General features: G+C 51.7%; 1 protein-coding gene across 4 annotated transcripts in view; it reads left to right on the top strand.

The window, feature by feature from the left end:
* The first annotated feature begins 1,164 nt into the window (after window positions 1–1,164).
* Window positions 1,165–19,497, top strand: part of LOC149357740 (uncharacterized) — a 142,797-nt gene continuing 124,464 nt past the window's right edge. For all 4 annotated transcript variants that reach the window (XM_089577965.1, XM_089577968.1, XM_089577966.1 and 1 more), the window contains exons 1-2: window positions 1,165–1,358; window positions 4,659–4,765. In XM_089577965.1, coding sequence (XP_089434091.1) covers window positions 1,229–1,358; window positions 4,659–4,765 — 237 coding nt within the window. In that variant the 5' untranslated portion in view covers window positions 1,165–1,228. The remainder of the gene's footprint in view (window positions 1,359–4,658; window positions 4,766–19,497) is intronic.

The following is a 19,497-nucleotide window of genomic DNA, read 5'->3' on the forward strand; positions in this document are numbered from 1 at the left end:
GCGACTGGCGCGGCGCGGATCGAACCCGTGACCTTGGGATCAGCAGCCGAACGACAAAGCCACTGAGCCACCGTGGGAAGTGCTGTTCTGTTGTGTTGACTGTGGAGTTGAAGGAGTGAACGCTAAGGAAGTAGGTCATTTCCTTTCATTGGGAAAAGTTAACGAGCTTATCTCTTTTGTGAACATCGGAGACACTCAGCAAAAGCTGATAGTGGCAAACAGACAATTTTCCCATCGCTAGTGCACCATTAACGAAAAACTAAGGGAAGCACGGAATGCGATCTCTGTTTCCAACAGGTGGCACTCTGCAGCTGCCAGTTACTGCAAATAAGATGAACTTATGCGCAAAAAAAAAAAAAACGAAAAACAACCGTCGATTCGTGGTTGCGAAGTGCTTCATTTATGGCTAAGAACGCCATTTCAACCTTTGTACTTCAGCTTTAAAGCTTATATCAGCTCATTGGAAAAAGGCATGACAGCAAAATCACCATGTTGTGCTCTAAACAGCAATCCTACTCATAAAAATGCGAGCGGGCTATACCCAAACAACATACGGGCTTCGTATCCTGTAAGACTTTGTGTTTTCTACGCCGAATTGGCCGCAGCGATGAACTAGCGAGATGCGCTCGGTTCCCATTCCAGAGGTTGTGAGTACGAATCCTGCAGTATAGTCATGCACGGAGCTGCACAGGCAAATCAAACATCAGGACAGGAGTGACGGGCAGTCTTGAATTACTGTTTGAAGAAAGCCCATGTTTGAATATCCCGCTTCATCAGTGATTGCGTTTACACGACTACCATACTCGGCCTCGCGAACGAAATGACATGCATAAAAAGCCTTACGCATAGCTCTTTCTTTGTTAGCGTTACGCGCAGCGAACGAAGGCGAATCAGTTGTGGAGCGGATGGCTCTCGCTTCGCGAAACGCCGCCATGTTTCACGCTGCGAGGGGGGCAGGCTGGGGACCGCTAGGGATCTAGGGGGAAGTCGCACTAGACTAGCGAAGATTATGCCGCTTTTCCGTCATTTCTCTGCAAAACTGATTTGACCCACGCTTTGTGCAACAAGCAGAAAGGTTTTTCGGCCCCATCGACAGCGGAGGGCTCCTCGTGCACTCGAAAACACGTCGTCATCGTGAACGGCTTGGCAGTGGCCAGCGCCGAACCCGCGTGCGCTGAAGCGACGAACTGGTTGAGACGGCGACGAGCGGCGCTCAGCCGACGCGCTAATGCAGCGGGCGACAACGAGGCTATGCTCGGAGGCTGGAAGAGGAATACTCGTGCCGAAAGCAGCGCGCTCCGACGTTCGCCTTTCATTCCGGCTCGGCGGTGCCCCACGCTTTGCAACTGAGTGGAGAGGTGAGCAGAACTCGTGACATTTTTGCATGTCGGCGTAGACTTTACACGAGCCCATGGATACATCGTAGTTCTTTCGGAGTCTGCGCGTTGAGAAGGTTAGAATCCTGTACCACTATCACCATCCTGTTTTTTGACACTTGCATAAAGTGTCAGTTTTGTATAACAAAGTATGCAGCAGTTATACCTGCTCTCAGTATGGGGCACAAACTTGGAGGCTAATGAGGAGACGAAATTGAGGTGAGGGCAGCCGCCGCGGTGGCTCAGTGGTTATGGTGCTCGTCTGGTGACCCCAAAAGACGCGGGTTCGATCCCGGCTCCGGCGGTCGAATTTCGATGGAAGCGAAATTCTAGAGGCCCGTGTACTCTGCGATGTCAGTGCACGTTAAAGATTCCATGTGGTCGCAATTTCCGGAGCCCTTCACTACGGCGTCCCTCATAGCCTGAGTCGCTTTGGGACGTTAAACCCAATAAACCAAGGCCGCCGCGGTGGCTCAGCGGTTATGGTGCTCGGCTGCTGACCCGAAAGACGCGGGTTCGATCCCGGCCGCGGCGGCTGGAATTTCTTTGGAGGAGAAATTCTAGAGGCCCGTGTGCTGTGCGATGTCAGTGCACGTTAAAGAACCCCAGGTGGTCGAAATTTCCGGAGCCCTTCACTACGGCGTCTCTCATAGCCTCAGTCGCTTTGGGACGTTAAACCTCATAAACCAAACCAAACCAAACCAATAAACCAAGCCAATGAATGAGGTGAGGACAGCGCATCGAACTATGGCAGGAAAAATGACAGGTGTAAGGTTCGACAGTAAAAGAGCACAGTGGGTCAGGGAACAAACGCGAGTTTAGTGATATCCTAGTCGATATCGAAAAAGAAATGGGCTAGGGCAGGCCATGTCTTACGAAGGCAAGGTAACCGTTGGTCCTTCAGGTGACGGAGTGGAATCCAAGAGAGGGCAAGCGTGGCAGGGGCTGCGGAGAGTGTGGTTGGGGGGTGACATTACGAAGTCTGCGCGGTAAGACGGCCGCAGCTGTCATAGGAGATGGTTAATGGAAGGCTATGGGAGAGTCCCTTCAGTGGACGTAGTTAAGCAGATGATGGTGAGTGAAATTTATGGACTTCTCAGTTTTTTAAAACGTTAAATGCTTGCGCCAGCGCGTTTATTCTGAGCGACAGCTTAATTCCTTCGCGAACAAGTTGAATCATTGCAGCACAAGCGCATTTAATTCGTGTGCTGCACCCAAATTAATTTTTTAGAAGTATTTGGTATTTTAAAATATTTAGTATTTTCTGAAGTATTAAGCATTTAAAGGGTCGTTTCTAAAAACGTTCTTACTATAGCTTTCAAACCTTATTGTTAATTCCTGAGCGAAATTCTTTACCTGTTTTGATTTTTGACAAGTATGACAATTTCATCGAAATGTGTTTTCCAAAGATCGCTGCTCTAGTCAGTGGTGTCAGGCTGAAGGGCTAGCTAGCGGCAAAAAAAAAAAAGGAAGGAACAGGTTTTAGCTGCTGCTGAGTGATGCTGTCATCGCTCCTCGACTTGCGTCTGATCTACTGCTCGTAGAAAAAGAAAAATTTCTGCCTCTCCCGTAACCGAGAGTAGAGTAACCATGAAATGTTTACGGGCACACCACATTGCTTGTAGATGGTACTAGTCAAAATCTTGAAATGGGTCGAGTGCTCAACACACCAGACCACACCACACTCTTCTTGTTGCGTCGAAGGGATCGCCTGCAATAGTGCGGGCTTGGGTAGGCAGCCGCGAACCGTGGCAGCCTTGTCGCTTTAGGGAGCGGCTGCATAATCATGGCGTTGTCGGCAGGGGCGAGCAGTCTTCTGCTGTGGCGTATCACTCCCGAAGCGATCGCTTTCCGCAAGACGATTCCTCTCTCCTTCCATCAGGCTCCATTGCTCGGCTTAAGCAGCTGTGACGGTGGCGGCAATGAAATGCAGGACGATGCAGAAGTGTACGCGGACACGACGAGACGCAGGCCTGACAAGAATGTATCTGCAGTGTGTTCGAGTGTGGGACCGCAGCGCCATCCTTGGGGACGGCGCGGAGGCGTGGCCCTCTCAGAGAGTGTCGTTAAATCTCGTACGGTGGCCGGATGCTCTCGTTTCAATGCCCGGATGAGTGGAATTCCGTGCCAGGATGTTGGCTCTCGGTCTCGGCGTGACGTCACCACACTGCCGACAACGGGAGCTAAAAGCATTTCATGCTTAAAAAACGCCTTATAGGCGTGACACGATGGAAGCGGTTTGCACAAGCAAACTGTGATCTTCTGCATGAACGTCTGGCGCATATGCAGTTATGTGCTGCATTTTTATGACTACCCGATTATTAATCATCACTCCTCAGATGGTGAAGAGAGAGAGACTTTAATGAATAAGCCTCAGATGGTGAAGGTGTATTCGTGCTGTTTATTTGTTGTGCTTTGAGTCCCTTTGCTGAAATATCAGGAGATAGCGTTTCGAAGTGAATAGCGGTTCTGACGATGTGGCAGCAGTCGGATACAAATTAACACCTCCACTGACCGCCACAAAATTTATTCATTGCAGAAGGTAGTCGAGTGTTGAAGGTTCTTGAAAACTAAAGAAAAGGTACACCACCAGATGAAATTATCAGCTCAAGAATATTGATGCCTGTGCTTTGTTTGATATAGTGAAACAAAAAAAAACAGTTTTCGTTTACAGTAGTGATTGGTCAGCGGAGTAATGCACGGCGCCGTTGCCCATCGTTGCCAACTGCTGTTTTCGGTAACATTGGTTTTATTCGCTGAACTGACGGCGTTTTTAAGTTCTAAATAAATTGTGCGGTTCCAATGCTGTTTATGGTAACGGTTGAAAAATCGCTAGCGTTGAAGGGCATGTGTTGCGCATGGATTAAGAAGTACCGTCCCAGAATAAAGTGTCCTGCGCCGGGAAGAGCCGCAGAAGCGAACACGAACCATCCAGATTCATCGCCTTGTTGTCTCATTGCTTTCTAGGCTGAATATTGTGGGGCCGCGGACAGGCCGCGTTGCCGTTTCGCGCGCTATCGTTGTGTTGTGGCTTGAGTTGTGTGTCATGTATTTTCGCACTGCGGCCGCTCGCAACCCGTTTGTTTCTGTTCACTGTAATGGTAGCCGCCCTACAAGCAAGGGCTTTCGAACCGTGCCTGAGGCAAGTCTACTCACCCGTGTGATCCTGACCATAGTGCCAACGTTTAAGGCGGCGTCTAAGGAGAGTAGAAGCTTTATCCTTGTTAACCTGTAAGGGAGACTAACCTCCCCCATTTCCTTCCTCCTCTCTCGTCTTATTAGGACCATGGACGCTTCCTCTGCACCAGACCCCTCGAGTTTGGAGAGGCAGGGCGACGTCCGCGAAGTTGGAGCCCAGGCTGTGTGGTCGCTGTCGTCCTAAAAGCCTGGTGAGCTATGAGGCGCCTGCCGACCGTCACGAACGGGGAATCCTGGCTGCCGATTCTGATGCATCTTGTCAACGCACTTTTTCGCAGGATATGGCGTCGATCAGCTGCTAGACAACTGTCTTGATACATACTGGCAATCGGACGGGGTCCTACCGCACGAAGTGAATATTCAGTTTCACCGCAAAACGGCAATGCACGCGATCTATATCTACGTCGACTACCATCGTGACGAGAGCTACACACCTAAAAGGTACCTGGCTATTGTCACCCTCATCGGCATAACTAGTTTACGCTGTTGCAGAGAGCGGAGAAAATTTTTCGGACGGGATGGGTCACGTGATTTTCCTGCCTTTTGGTGTCAAGTTTGTAGAAATCTATTTTGGCCCGCAAGGGTTCTCGTCCAGGAGTGCTCACGCGGCTATCATTGTCATCGACTTCGAGACCAAACGCATTGCCGCTCTGAATCATCACCACGATGCGCCGTTTTCAGTTAAAATGGTATAGTGCACGAAAGGCCCTCGTCGAAGCGGCGTTTTCTTCTCGGCTTCTCCGTTGCATGTCATATCGATAACTCTGGAAGAGGATCCAGGGGCGAAAAGCCGCCATGTGCGAAATTTAGGGATAACACCTGGTGTCACGGACGGATGCGCCACAATGCAAGAGATGTGCAGTTCGGTGAACGCGCATGCGGCCAGAAAATTTTCGACCCCATCTGCACGCATGCTGTCCCACGTTCCAAGTTCCAGTTATTTTAATTCTGTCACACCTTTCAATGGCCCCGCTGTGGTGGCTCAGTGGTTACGGCGCTCGACTGCTGACCCGAAAGACGCGGGTTCGATCCCGGCCGCGGCGGCTGAATTTCGATGAAGGCGAAATTCTAGAGGCCGGTGTGCTGTGCGATGTCAGTGCACGTTAAAGAACCCCAGGTGGTCGAAATTTCCGGAGCCCTTCACTACGGCGTCCCTCATAGCCTGAGTTCCTTTGGGACGTTAAACCCCAAGAAACAACAAACAACAACATCTTCCAATGTCTGCCGGCATAGCTTTTACGAGGGAACTGCTGGGGGTGTTGCACCCGCATGCAGCGTGTGTGAAGGTGTTCGGCCGCGACTCGCAGGGACAGAGCTCACGTGTACTTGCTCCCATGGCTCTCCACTGGCGTGAAATTGAGTTTTTTTTCCGTGATGTTTAGAGAATGGTTACCACTGTACAACAGAGGATGCGTGTCACTGTGTGTGGGAAAGAAAAAAATGTTTGCCGCTGTGGGTGGATTTAAACATATGCCGTAACCTGTCTGCTGTCCCACTTTTTTTTTTTTGCTCGCCGCAGCGGCTCAGTCGCTTTTACGTTTGGCTGCTTATATCAAGGTCGCGCGATGGAATCCCACGGCCGCATTTCGCTCGAGCCGGAATTGCATTTCGCTCGAGCCGGATTTCCACTCCGGCTCGAACGAAATGCGGCCGTAGAAGCCAGGCGGTAGAAATTACTCGAAAGCCCTTCACTACCGCGTGCCGCGATGATCACGTGCAGTTGCGGGACGTGGGAGAGCACATATTGTGCCATTGTTGAGGCAGTTCAGTGGCGCAGTCGTGTGCGGCTGACACGGCTGATACGCAGTCATATGCGGCTTCGTGACCTCTTGGTCACGTAGCATGCTTACCTATACTCCGTTTCATACATAGCAGGCAACGCTGCGGAGGTTGCTGAATTAGTGCGTCCACGAAACTATATTGCTCCGCCACATATCATTCGTTCTTCTCGAAACTCCGGTCATTGTTTGGACGAATACAAAGAGTGGTATAAAACGATGTGGTAGCATGGAAAATGACGGTCGAAGTTGTGAAGCGCGCAGTGTTCGGGCTCTCTGGCCAAAATTTTCACGGAGAGTGTACTACTTTCAGGGCGCGTATTTAGTAGCAGCGATTCGCCCTACCAACCGCGTATCATACCGCCACGGGTACTTTTTGCTTCTCGAAATCTCGACGAGTCGCAGGACGAAAACATGGCAAGAGGTAAATCAAAGTTGTGGATTTCTACGTGGACACAGGCCACCACCCACCGCGGGTTCGAGCTTCGCGCGAGCCAAGGGCCCCGATCAGCCGTCACCACACACACACTGGGACACCGATGCGGTGCACTCAACCTCCGCTGGGAGGAGAGCGATTCGCCGCAAAGAAATAGGCCTCCAAGTTCACAAAGGAGACGTTTATTCACGTCGTCCTTCAGCAGTACACACACACTCAATCGTCACCCCGTCCCGGGGGCGCGCGAGGAGCAAGGCTCCGCTGCGCGCACGAAGCGACTCGAGCAATGTGCGCCGCTAGCACGCCGCTGCAGGAGAATGTCCCCGCGGCAGTGCTGTGATCTCTCTCTCGTGTCGACCGTTGGGCCGGTTGCGAGAGAGAGTGGGCATTCAACGCAAGGTACGCCTGTCAGAGGTCGCTGGACCCCGCTGGACAGGCTCGAGCCGCTGCAGGTCAGAGGACACGTGCGGGCGAGCTCGAGTAAGCACTGGTCCGAGCGGCAAAGCCGGCACGGACAAACAGTAACGTACGCACCTTACGCTGTCTCGGAGGGATCTCTCTCTCTCTGGGCCCCGCTCGGACGGTCGCGGGATCCGCGGCCGCCAAAACGGGTCCCGGATTCCCGCCAAAAGGCGCCAATGGCAAAGGCCCTTGGGGAGCCGGGGCGGAGCTGTGGCTAAATGACAGTGATTAGTCACCCAGCCGCCTCTCCACCGCCTGAGGCGGGAGCAAGGGAAAGAGGAGAAACAACGCGGGCGGCCGGCACAGCCGCGCAAAGGCGACGGCGGAAAGCCAGATTCCCACATCCCCCTCTCCTTAAATGCCCTCCTACCCATCGGCAAAGCACGCGGCCAAAATAAAGAAATCAATACACAAAAAAAATAAGCTACACTTCAGTTCCAAAATAAAGAAATGAATACACAAAAAAAAAAACTAGCTACACTTCAGTTCCAGCCAGAACAACGTAAAAAAACAACAGACAAACAAAGGAAAACAAGGCAAACAACACTTGCATACGCTTCAGTAAATCAAAACAGCTTGCAGATTATATACACGGTACACAAGGCGATGTGAATTCAACTGTACAACTATGTGACAGGTGGATGTCAGCCTCAAAGTTCGATGGCGCGGCCCAGTAGGCCGGTCGGCGACTCACCGCTCGCAGACTTCAAGTTGAACGGGTTGGGAGGGCCGACGACTTATGGCGGTCTTCTTTCCGTTGATGTAGGGTGCGTTGATGACGACGGGGCCGCGGCAGAGCACTGACCTCGCGCCCTTGGGCACGACATCACGTTCGGGCACAAGACAGTTAGTGCACCCCTTTCACGCGGGCTGAAACGGGCGAGGACGTTCGGCGGCGTCCAGATGTGTAACCTTGTCCACAGCGAGGGGTCCTTCTCATCCTCGCGCTCACGCAGAAGGACACAACGGCACAACTCACAGGCGTCGCCTTGGCTCATGGTTACGCGCGCACACAGCCACAGCCACAAACACGCATACACCGGCACGTGCGCGGACGCTGGTCGGCGACAACGACCCCTCATCAGAAGCGTCCAGAGGCGCCGCGGCGAGGGTCAAAGGGTGCACGTTCCGCCCCCCATCGCCCCAAACGCCCCGCCAACTTCCCCTCCATACGGGCCGCATAAAACTCGCACCGCGACACACGGCTCCTTAACGAGCCAACCACCCACAGTCGGGTCGGTAATGAGAAAAGGCGCGCCGTGCAAACGACACCTAATCCAATCTATTCCTTCTAGAAGATAACAGCAAGCACGAGCGGGCTGAAGTTTGCTTATGAACATCTCGGTACGTTAGAACGAAAACAGACGTACAAGCTGGAAACGAAAGTGGCTAAAAACTGACTAAACAAAACAAATAAATAAACTGATAAACACACAAGGCTGGAACTGAGCATGCTGCAAGAACAAAAAACAAAAAAAAATAACACACCGTGCTTCGCCTAGGTAGGGCCTGACAAGAAAGCTCGCCAGCTAGCTGAGGCTGCGTGCCTTCGGTTGCGGAAAAGTCCGCCGTCCGGCATCAATCACACACGTGACCGTCGCCTCAGATTGTACCGGTGCTCCGTACGCTTGCGTTCCGCAGCACCAGTTGTGCCTTTACACTTGCCTTTGATACCAATGGGTACCGGCGCAAGCTCATCAGACCGTGACGCGTAGGCCTTCAGGTCAATGAACCCCTGCTTGCTCCTGGGGAAAGGCCCCATCAAATCGCAGGTGGCCATCTGCCACGGACGCACACTGTCAATCGGTTTCATCATTCCAGGCGGCTTGCCACCCCGTGACTTCACCGCTTGACAGACATGGCAGGAACGGCAATAGCGGATAATGTCACGCTTCATGCCGGGCCACGTCACCGATTGACTCAGTTTTGCAAAAACTTTGGAGTCACTCAGATGACCGGCCAGTGGTTCGTCATGAGAGAATCGCAAAAGTGCGCCTCTTAGACTTTTGGGGATAACCACCTAGAACGGGTCGATGGACTCGTCATCGGTGGCTATGTACTTCAGCACGAGCCCGTCATGGTCCAGCAAATATGACTCCCCGGGGTTCGCCGCGACACACGCTGGCTTCTGCCCCCCTGCGCCCGCTACAATACAAGTAGCGTCACGGCGCTCCGTCTCCCTGAGACCGTCGCTCACCTCGCGACAAAAGGGGTCATTTTGCTGGGCTTTCAGTAGCTCTTACGGCTGAAAACGATTCCAGTCATCCCAGAGGGGAGCATGGTCTCGTCCCCACTCAGGTTTGCAGCCAAAATTTCCGTTCGCGTCGGCACCTCCGAGGCGCTCACGAAGAGCTTTGCCTTTCGTCCGCTTTGCGAAGCGCTGCTCGCCTGGTTAGCGGAATGGGTTAACCCGTTTGCGGGTTCCCCCTCCTTGCCGCCCGGCGGCTCGTCCGCTGTTTCGCCCCTCCGCCTACAGGCGTCAAGGCGCCGCTGGCGAGTGGGGCACGGGATAGCGCGTCAGCTACCACGTTTGTGCTCCCCTTTCGACACTGAACGGAAAAGTCGTAATGCTGTATCAGGAGAGCCCAGCGCGCCAGCCGACCCGCAGGCTCGCGGAGCCGCATCAGCCAACTGAGCGCACTGCACCCCTGCCTCAGTGGAGGCTTGGGCGGGCTGCACGAACGAGGGAGGCAAGGCTCCTAGTTCGATGAGCGGCGTGGTTTCCACAGGGAACCGGGCCAGCGCCTCGCCGTTCCCAGAGCAGAATTGACTGCTCGCGGGGCACGGCTGCTGCTGTTCGAAACTGCCGGTTGCGGCAGCGTGACACGAACTGCTTTCGCACTGGGCGGAAAGCGTGCACAGCTGAGGCATGTGACCAGCGGATGCACCGCAGGGTGCTCCGTTTACAGCTCCAATTTGAGCCGCGTGGTCGACATTTTGGGTTGTGTCGCCGTAAACCCCAATGGGGGCCGCGGCCAACCACGGTGTCTAGCTATTCGTAGGAACAGCAGCCAGCGGATAAAACGACGCTACAACTCCGTAGGGAGCCGACATGTAGCTGCCGAGTGCCCCGCTGGGGGTGTTAGACATGGTGCGCAAGCGTGATCGTCAAGGCGACCTGCTCGGCTAATGTGCCATCAAAGGCGTAAGCGCCAATGACTTAGCACGTTGGGCGCCAGTTGTGGGTTTCTACGTGGACACAGGCCACCACCCACCGCGGGTTCGAGCTTCGCGCGAGCCAAGGGCCCCGATCAGCCGTCACCACACACACACTGGGACACCGATGCGGTGCACTCAACCTCCGCTGGGAGGAGAGCGATTCGCCGCAAAGAAATAGGCCTCCAAGTTCACAAAGGAGACGTTTATTCACGTCGTCCTTCAGCAGTACACACACACTCAATCGTCACCCCGTCCCGGGGGCGCGCGAGGAGCAAGGCTCCGCTGCGCGCACGAAGCGACTCGAGCAATGTGCGCCGCTAGCACGCCGCTGCAGGAGAATGTCCCCGCGGCAGTGCTGTGATCTCTCTCTCGTGTCGACCGTTGGGCCGGTTGCGAGAGATAGTGGGCATTCAACGCAAGGTACGCCTGTCAGAGGTCGCTGGACCCCGCTGGACAGGCTCGAGCCGCTGCAGGTCAGAGGACACGTGCGGGCGAGCTCGAGTAAGCACTGGTCCGAGCGGCAAAGCCGGCACGGACAAACAGTAACGTACGCACCTTACGCTGTCTCGGAGGGATCTCTCTCTCTCTGGGCCCCGCTCGGACGGTCGCGGGATCCGCGGCCGCCAAAACGGGTCCCGGATTCCCGCCAAAAGGCGCCAATGGCAAAGGCCCTTGGGGAGCCGGGGCGGAGCTGTGGCTAAATGACAGTGATTAGTCACCCAGCCGCCTCTCCACCGCCTGAGGCGGGAGCAAGGGAAAGAGGAGAAACAACGCGGGCGGCCGGCACAGCCGCGCAAAGGCGACGGCGGAAAGCCAGATTCCCACAAAGTCCAGGAGGTACCAGTCACGGCACTTAAGATTTGTCGCTACGAAATATGTTTGTGCTCGCTTTGGTTATGGGGTGAACTACTTTTTGCGTGCGGACTTAGCCTGCGCGAACAGGCGCGCTAGCTTTGGCAGCGTTGCCTGCTATGTATGAAACGGAGTATAGGCTCGTGTTGTTTGCTTCCCTCACTCTGTCAATCCATCTGATCGTTTGCTTTCCCCGTCTCCCCTTGGCTTCCACCTTTCCCGGGATCATTGCCTTTTCTAATGAATCCTACCCTCTCATTGTGAGGCCAAGATACTGGTGTTCTATTTCTAGGATTTCACATTGCAAGCAACGCTTAGCGGTAGAGAGATGGGTTAGAGGGCTGCTGTGATAGATATAAAAGGAGCCAGCACCCACTGAAATCAAGGAAAGCACAGGGGATTTTTTTTCTGGTTGTGCTACACTCAGAAACAAAAGGTTGAACAGCTGGCTTGGTTGTAGGGTAACGAACGGACATTGTTCCTCTTCCTCAGCCTGTTCCCCATATCTCAGTATGTCAACTTCCCCGCTGGACTAGCAAGGAATTAACTGTTCAGCAGCACACTTTGTTAACCCTATTAACCGGGAATATGAAAGGTCTTAGTATTTGCGCCGTTTGGTCTTTTTCACTAGTGCCTTAGCTTCCCCATATTCATTCACCGTACGCGACGTGCGGGCGTCGCTGGTTCGTATCCCTCCGGCAACATATGCTCTTTTATTCTACTTTGTACTAAGTTATCGCTGACTTAAATGATGATTACACTTTAAATGTCCCACTTTGATGAAAGCGAGCACTTAAAAAAATTCCCATGCTTTGCTTGGTATGAGTGATTATTCTTTTGCTGTACGATGTCGGTTCGTTTATGTCTATTTTCGCACCGTGGGTTCTCCGGAAAGCAACAGATAAGGTCGAAGGGTACAGCGTACTTAAAAACGAATATTGTGGGGTATGAAGGACGCAGCAGTGGACGGCTCTAGGTTAGTTCGGACCGCCTGATATTCTTTAATGGGCGCCGACATCGCACAACACACCGCGGTTTTTGCATTTCACCCGCATGGAAATGCGGCCATCGCGGACAAGATTTCATCCTGGGGTCTTGAGATCAGTAGCCAAAAGTCAAAACCATCGGTCCACCGCGGTTGTTCAACGTTATTTATGAAGAAGGGAGTTGCGGGAAGGATGGAACGAAGCGAAAAGTGCATTGTGGCACTTATACGATGAGGGCCATTTTTCAGAGCCCGGCCAGGGCCGAGCTCCATTGTAACCCCACGCGACTGGTGCGACGCCCGAGCTATAGCGCGAGATAAGCTCAAACCACGGAGAAGCAGGCGGCTTGAGATAAGACAGAACTAAGGAGAATGGAATAGTGGGACCAGACTTCATGTGACTCAAAAAACCTTTCTCCCGGCCTGGCGCCAAAGCCACCACCCAGCTTAAGATGAGAAAAAGTAGATAGCGGGAGCCAGAGCTAGCGCCATCCGAGAGCCATCACACGGCCAATGTTAGAGGTATGGTGTGGTGCTCTGAGGAGGCTGCGGTGTTTCGGATAGGAGGAACAAGTGGTTTCGTATTCCTTCTGACGCTATCGCCGGCGCAGAAGCTGTCGACCGCCGCCACGCGCAGCAGCGTAAAAGTCGTCGCCGCCGCAGAGGACACACTGTCGAGCGCGCTGCCGAGCGGGAAGTCGATCGGCGCCGGAACCAGACTGTGCATCGGCGTCATATGAAGAGTGCACCCGCTAAACTTTGGAGAAATGTGTTCTGTGCGCTCGCCTGAAGGGGGAACCTGGCTGAACTGTCGGAGCAGTTCAACCGGGGCTGTCAGCAGCTGCACGTGAACGACGCGCTAGTAGTTGTGGGCGACTTCAATATGGAAGCGACGCACGAACACTTCGCAGATGATATGCGAGACTTCGGCCTGCAACTCGCCTCGGACGCAGAAAAGCCAACGACAAAGACGCATATTGACTTGAGCTTACAGCGTTTACATGGAGCTTATTAGCACGCACTTTAGCGACCAGAAGACCGTACTTATGCGCCGTGAAAAGCGGCAAATAAAAGATTCATAACGCCCGTCTTTTGCACGGCAATTTCCTCACTGGCGTCCCAGAACCCTCCTCGAAGCGCCGCCCCTCATAGAGTTTCTTACTATTACCTAGAGGGAAAGCTGGCAAGCCGTCTATGGGAGTTTGCATGGAGACCCCACGTGACCACCTCAGCCACCATGGGCGTTCAAAGCATCATGGGGCGGTGAGCTACTTGTTGCGGAACTGTAACTTTTGGCCGAAAAATAATAAAAAAATAAAGCTGTTTGATAGCTACAAACGTCCTAACATTCAATATCTTCTCTAATGATTGCAACAAACGAGCAGAAAAGCATTTAAGTGAAAAGTTTGCCTAAAATAAGACATGACTAGCTTTCCTATTGGCCAAGTGATGAACACTAAAAAAACTTATATTTCGTAATTAACAGGCGCACTTTTAAAAGTAAATATGTTTTCAAAAAAAATGTTGTTGTTTAGATACTTTAAGAGGTTTTTTAATGGCATTTCGGAAGAGTAAAACCTTTTATTGACGTCGTGTGTCGTCGCGTCTTCACTACTATGGCTTTTGCACACTGCGTTCGCGCGAAAGTCGTCTGCGCATGGTCTGCGCACACACGAACTACGTTTTCGGAATGAAACGCGTTAGTACTGCCACTCTGTGTTCCCGAAAAACTACGACTGTGCCGCAACAAGTAGCTCACCGCCCCATGATGCTCTGAGCGTCCATGATGGCTGAAGTGCAGCGCCGCCAGCTTTCCCTCTAGGTAGTAGTAAGAAACTCTATGCCGCCCCTCCTCCTCCGCTTTTTTCTCCCTTCTCCTCTTTTTTTCTTTCGCCGTCGCTGCGCTCTTCGGTCTATTCCTCTTTCGTGGTCGCTGCGCTCGTCGGTCTATTCCTCCGGCGAGTGTCTCTCACCCTTTTCTCCCTTCTCCTCTTTTTTTCTTTCACGGCTGTTCCGCTCTTCGGTGTATTCCTCTTGCGAGCGGCCGGGGAGGGCCGGCTGGCCATTTTGACGCAAGCGCGCCGCACTGGGCGCCATTTTGTGCGCCCTTCGTCGCACGTGGCTTGGCTCCGCGCCCTGCCGCCGCGTTTTCTTGCGGTTCTGCCGTGCAAAACCGCGATTTTGCGCGTCTTCTGGACCACGCGGTCTGTGTTCTTTAATGTTTTTCGTGTTTTGTACTTTAATTTCTTTATTATCTTGTTTATTTTGATATTTGCATTTTTTATTTGTTTTATTTCACTCACGAAACCCGTGCGTTCACTAGATGTGCCTATATGTATCAGCAGCGCGAACACAACACAGGAAGAAGGAGAAGAAGGTAAAGAGCGCTTCTTATTCATGTGTGTTCGCGCTGCTGATACATACGGATCGCAATCAACTACCCGGCAGATGGTGTTAGATGTGCCTTTTCTCTAATATTTTTCGTGTTTTATGAGCTAATTTCTTTATAGTTTTTTTTTTCATACTCGCAATTTTTTGTTTGTTTTATTTGACTCACGAAACCTGTGCGTTCTCTACATCTGCCTTTATTCATGCTCAAACCGTGTTCGTGACGGACTGGCAGCGACTACCCTTGAAGTGCCAAAGGCCCTGGTTGGATTCTTAGTCTCTTCTTGCGGTTCTGTCGTGCAAAACCGCGATTCTGCGCGTCTTCTGGACCACGCGGTCTTTGTTCTTTAATGTTTTTCGTGTTTTATAGTTTAATTTCTTAATTATTTTGTTGATTTTGATATTTGTATTTTTTTATTTGTTTTATTTCACTCACGAAACCCGTGCGTTCACTAGATGTGCCTATATGCATCAGCAGCGCGAACACAACACAGGAAGGAGAAGGTAAACAGTGTCAATAAAGTTTTTTTTTTTGTTCGCAGGAACTCGAACACACTTGCTAGCATTCCCTGCCCACGACAGTATGAGGCATTAAAGGCTTTCGCCTTAATAAAGCGATTCTGCTCGTATTTTCTTTCACAGCTGTTCTGCTCCTGCCGAGCTTCTAGGGCGGCCGGCTCGCGACTTTCGCGTTGCCCTTCGAGCCATTTGTGTGGCCGGCGCGTTCCTCGCGCAAAGGCGACTGCGCACGTACAGAGGGCAAAATGCATGTCTAGAATGGCCGAAATGCGTGCTCCGGGCCGCTCGGAGCTACGTGCGCGACGTCTATCCTGGTTTGAGACGACGGAGCGTGGGCACGCGTGGCCACTGACAGCGCTGCCTGTCTTTTAGGGGCTCGCAGGCGGCCGCGGCTTTACCTCCAGCTTATGACGTTTGTAGCCGTGATTTGCGGTACCGTCTGCGAAAGGACATACGCGGCAGAGCGCACACCACTGGATTCTTTTTAAGGCGGAAGCCTTTAATGTCTCATCGTTGTAAGCAGCAGTTGTCGACAGAAAATGTCACGCTTTTCAATTGGTGGAAACGGTCGTGACGTCACAGTGCGCGAATTTCAAACGGGGCGAATTGTACTTTGGCTAGTAACCATGCAACCAATTGAAGGGATCGTATAGTGATGCTCCAATTAAGTGGGACTGAGCTTAGTTAACTGCTAAATTACCCAATTAGCCTAATTAGCTTTACTAGTCAGGCCATATAAATGAATAAAACCGATTAAGAAATTGGTCGAGCTCAGGAATCGAACCCCGGTCTTCGGCGTGAGAGACGAGCATGCTATCCACTCCGCCATGCCAGCTCGATGGTTTGGAATGAACAAAGGCGCGTCTAGTGAATACGGTGTCTTCACTCACTCTCATCCTCCTCCATTCCCTTCCCGCGAGGTTTAGGTGTCCACCGACAAATGAGAGACAGATACATTTCCTTTCCTCAAAAACCAATTTACTGACGAGCGAGGCGTACAACCGAATGGGCGATGGTGTTCTATGGACTCCTTGGCAGCGTTGCAAGACGCTGTCGCGTTCCACTCTTAGGGGCATCAGTGACCACACTTTAGGTCAAAAAAGTGCCCCCCTGAATTTTGTGAGACAGTTACTGCGTAATTTCCTTTCCTCAAATACAATTTTCATTTTCTTCATTACGGCTCCTCTTTATCTATCTTCTTTCACTCCCACTTCCTCCATTCCTCTACGGTGCGGTTCAGGTGTCCACCGAGATGACAGAGAATTACTGCGCCATTTCCTTTCCTCAAAAAGCGTTGCGTTCAAAGGGCAAGGCGTCGCGCTGAACGGGTGGTGTTCCGTGGACTCCTTGGCAGCGCTACAACGCGCGGTCGCGTTCCACTCCTAAAGGCGAAGCTTAAGCGTCATTAATTAGCAGTTAATTAGTATTCAGGCATTAATCAGTAATTAACCATTAACTAGTGATTTGTCATCACTTATTAATTAGTAGTCAGTTATGTGACGCCACCGGTGCCACAGAAACAGCGAAGGTGGTGCGGAAAACGCTTCCGCCTCTACCCACTTTAGACAGTCAAAGTGCCCCCTGAATTTTTTTTTACTTTCTGTTTGTGCGCTTATGGCCCCAGTATGCTTTCAATAATCACATGCCTATTTTGGCATTTGCCGAAGAACGCCAAAATGCCAACCCCCTCTCCCTTATCTAAGGCTCGTAGCCGCGATGACGATGCAGTACACCAGCGCGTATGCGATGCGGTGAACTGCTCCTGGCCGGAGCTTTGCAAGTGCACAAAAAGAAAGTAAAAAAAAAAATTACCGACGATTACGTTACTTCCTAATGCGAAATTTGAGCGCAGCAAATAAGCTGTTTCACCTTTTCGATAGATTGAGGCAAAGAAATCGAGCAAGACATGTATGCGCTATCACAGAATTTTTTTTTTATTTTTCACACGTATTCCTTTAACAAAGACTCCACTAACAGTTCTTGACAGTCATGAAGGAATCTTTGTGGTCGGAGAAATAGACTGATATATGTTCGACTTGGTACACCAATGCTTGGTTCTCAAAGACGAGATCTATACAAGTGCCTCGCGAGGTTGTCACAGCCGTGGGACGCGTTACGAGCGAGAGGAACGGGATGTTCTCCCGCATAAGTGTTAGGAAATTGCTGTTTGTCTTTATGTCAACATTAAAGTCCCCCACTACTAACATCGGTGTGGATCGATGGACGGTTAATGCGAGTTGCAGGAAGTGCACGACGTCTTTCGTGAGTGCGGTAGGGGCGAAGTAGGCAGCTACTACCAGCAAGCCGTTGGGCAACTTTGCGGCGCACAGTTCGCCAACTTCATGTGACGTGCCAAACATTTCGACTGGTATTGCAGAGAGACCTGTGCGCAAGTAGATAGCGACTCCCGCCGCTCTGTTGTGGTCTCTGCGAGCACCACAGCAGTGTAGGAAATCTATGATTTCGAGAGGCTCTTCGGGATCCATTCAGGTTTCAGCAAAGCAAAGTACAGAGGAATGGCGCAGAATGTGATCGTGGTGTACGTCCTTGGCATGTGCGGCAAGGGAGCGTACGTTAAGAATGTGGTTGTGAATGATGAATCAAGTGCTGCCAGCGAATGACGCGTCCATTGGCTGTCTGCGTGTGTTACTGATGTGTGGTTAACATGTTAAGCTTCGCCTGTAAGAGTGGAACGCGACAGCGTCTTGCAACGCTGCCAGGGAGTCCACAGAACGCCATCGCCAATTCGGCTGTACGCCTTGCTGGACGGTAAATTTATTTTTTGAGGAAAGGAAATGTATCTCTCTCGCATATCTGGGTGGACACCTGCACCTCGCCGTAAGGGAAAGGGGGAAGATGGGAGTGAACGAAGACGCCGTATTAGCTAGACGCGCCTTTGTTCATTCCAAACCATTCAGCTGGCATTACGGAGTGGCTAGCGTGCTCGTATCGCACTCCGGAGACCCTGGTTCGATTCCCCAACTCGACCAATTTCGTTCTCGGTTTTATTGATTTATGCGGTCTAACTAGGAAGGTTAATTAGGCTATTTCATATTTATATTCTTGTATTTCTATCCATCGTGTTCTGTCATTAACCTGTCAATTGTTGGAACTGTCTAGGATGTTCGACACAACGTATATGAAACGAGCAACGTCTTACTGAGTGGGGAAGTGCGTGGTGGTGGAGGGAACGCGGCTTCGTACTTATCTGTTTTTTTCAGCAGCGTCTCCTTCCGCGGACGCTGTTGTCGCTGCGGCGCGCGTCTTTCTTTTCTTTTCTTCTGACCTCTTCATTCTCCTCTATATTAATTAGGCTAATTGATTAATTAAGCAATTCACTAAACTCAGTCCAACTTAGTTGCAGCATCACTATACGATCCCTTTGATTGGTTGCATGGTTACTAGCCAAAGTACAATTGGCCCCATTTGAAATTCGCGCACTGTGACGTCACGAGCATTTCGACCAATTGAAAAGCGTGACATTGGGGGCGGAGCTGGTTACGAGGCCGACGACGACGCGAAACCCAGGAACGGACGCCAAAGAGCTGCGCTCTAAAAGAATCCAGTGGTGTGCGCTCTGCCGCGTATGTCCTTTCGCAGACGGTAGCGCAAAGCAGCGCTACAAACGTCATAATCATATTTAAAACTGCGCGAACAGAAACAAGGACCGAGCAAGAACACAGTAACGCACACAAGCGCAGTGTGTGTTACTGTGTTCTTGCTCGGTCCTTGATTCTGTTCGCGCAGTTTTAAATATGAACGATTCAGACCAACTAGCCCGCCAGATGATACTTTTAAACGTCATAAGCAGGAGGTAAAGCCGCGGCCGCCTGCGAGCCCCGAAAAGACAGGCAGCGCTGTCAGTTTGGCCACGCGTGCCCACGCTCCGTCGTCTCGAACCAGGCGTTATATCGCTAGACGTCGCGCACGTAGCTCCGTGCGGCCCGGAGCACGCATTTCGGCCGTTCTAGACATGCATTTTGCCCTCTGTACGTGCGCAGTCGCCTTTGCGCGAGGAACGCGCCGTCCACACAAATGGCTCGAAGGGCAACGCGAAAGTCGCGAGCCGGCCGCCCTAGAAGCTCGGCAGGAGCAGAACAGCTGTGAAAGAAAATACGAGCAGAATCGCTTTATTAAGGCGAAAGCCTTTAATGCCTCATACTGTCGTGAGCAGGGAATGCTAGCAAGTGTGTTCGAGTTCCTGCGAACAAAAAAAAAACTTTATTGACACTGTTTACCTTCTCCTTCCTGTGTTGTGTTCGCGCTGCTGATGCATATAGGCACATCTAGTGAACGCACGGGTTTCGTGAGTGAAATAAAACAAATAAAAAAATACAAATATCA

Source organism: Amblyomma mixtum, chromosome 3, assembly GCF_055824585.1.
Source record: "Amblyomma mixtum isolate Tamu chromosome 3, ASM5582458v1, whole genome shotgun sequence".
Classification (NCBI taxonomy): domain Eukaryota; kingdom Metazoa; phylum Arthropoda; class Arachnida; order Ixodida; family Ixodidae; genus Amblyomma; species Amblyomma mixtum.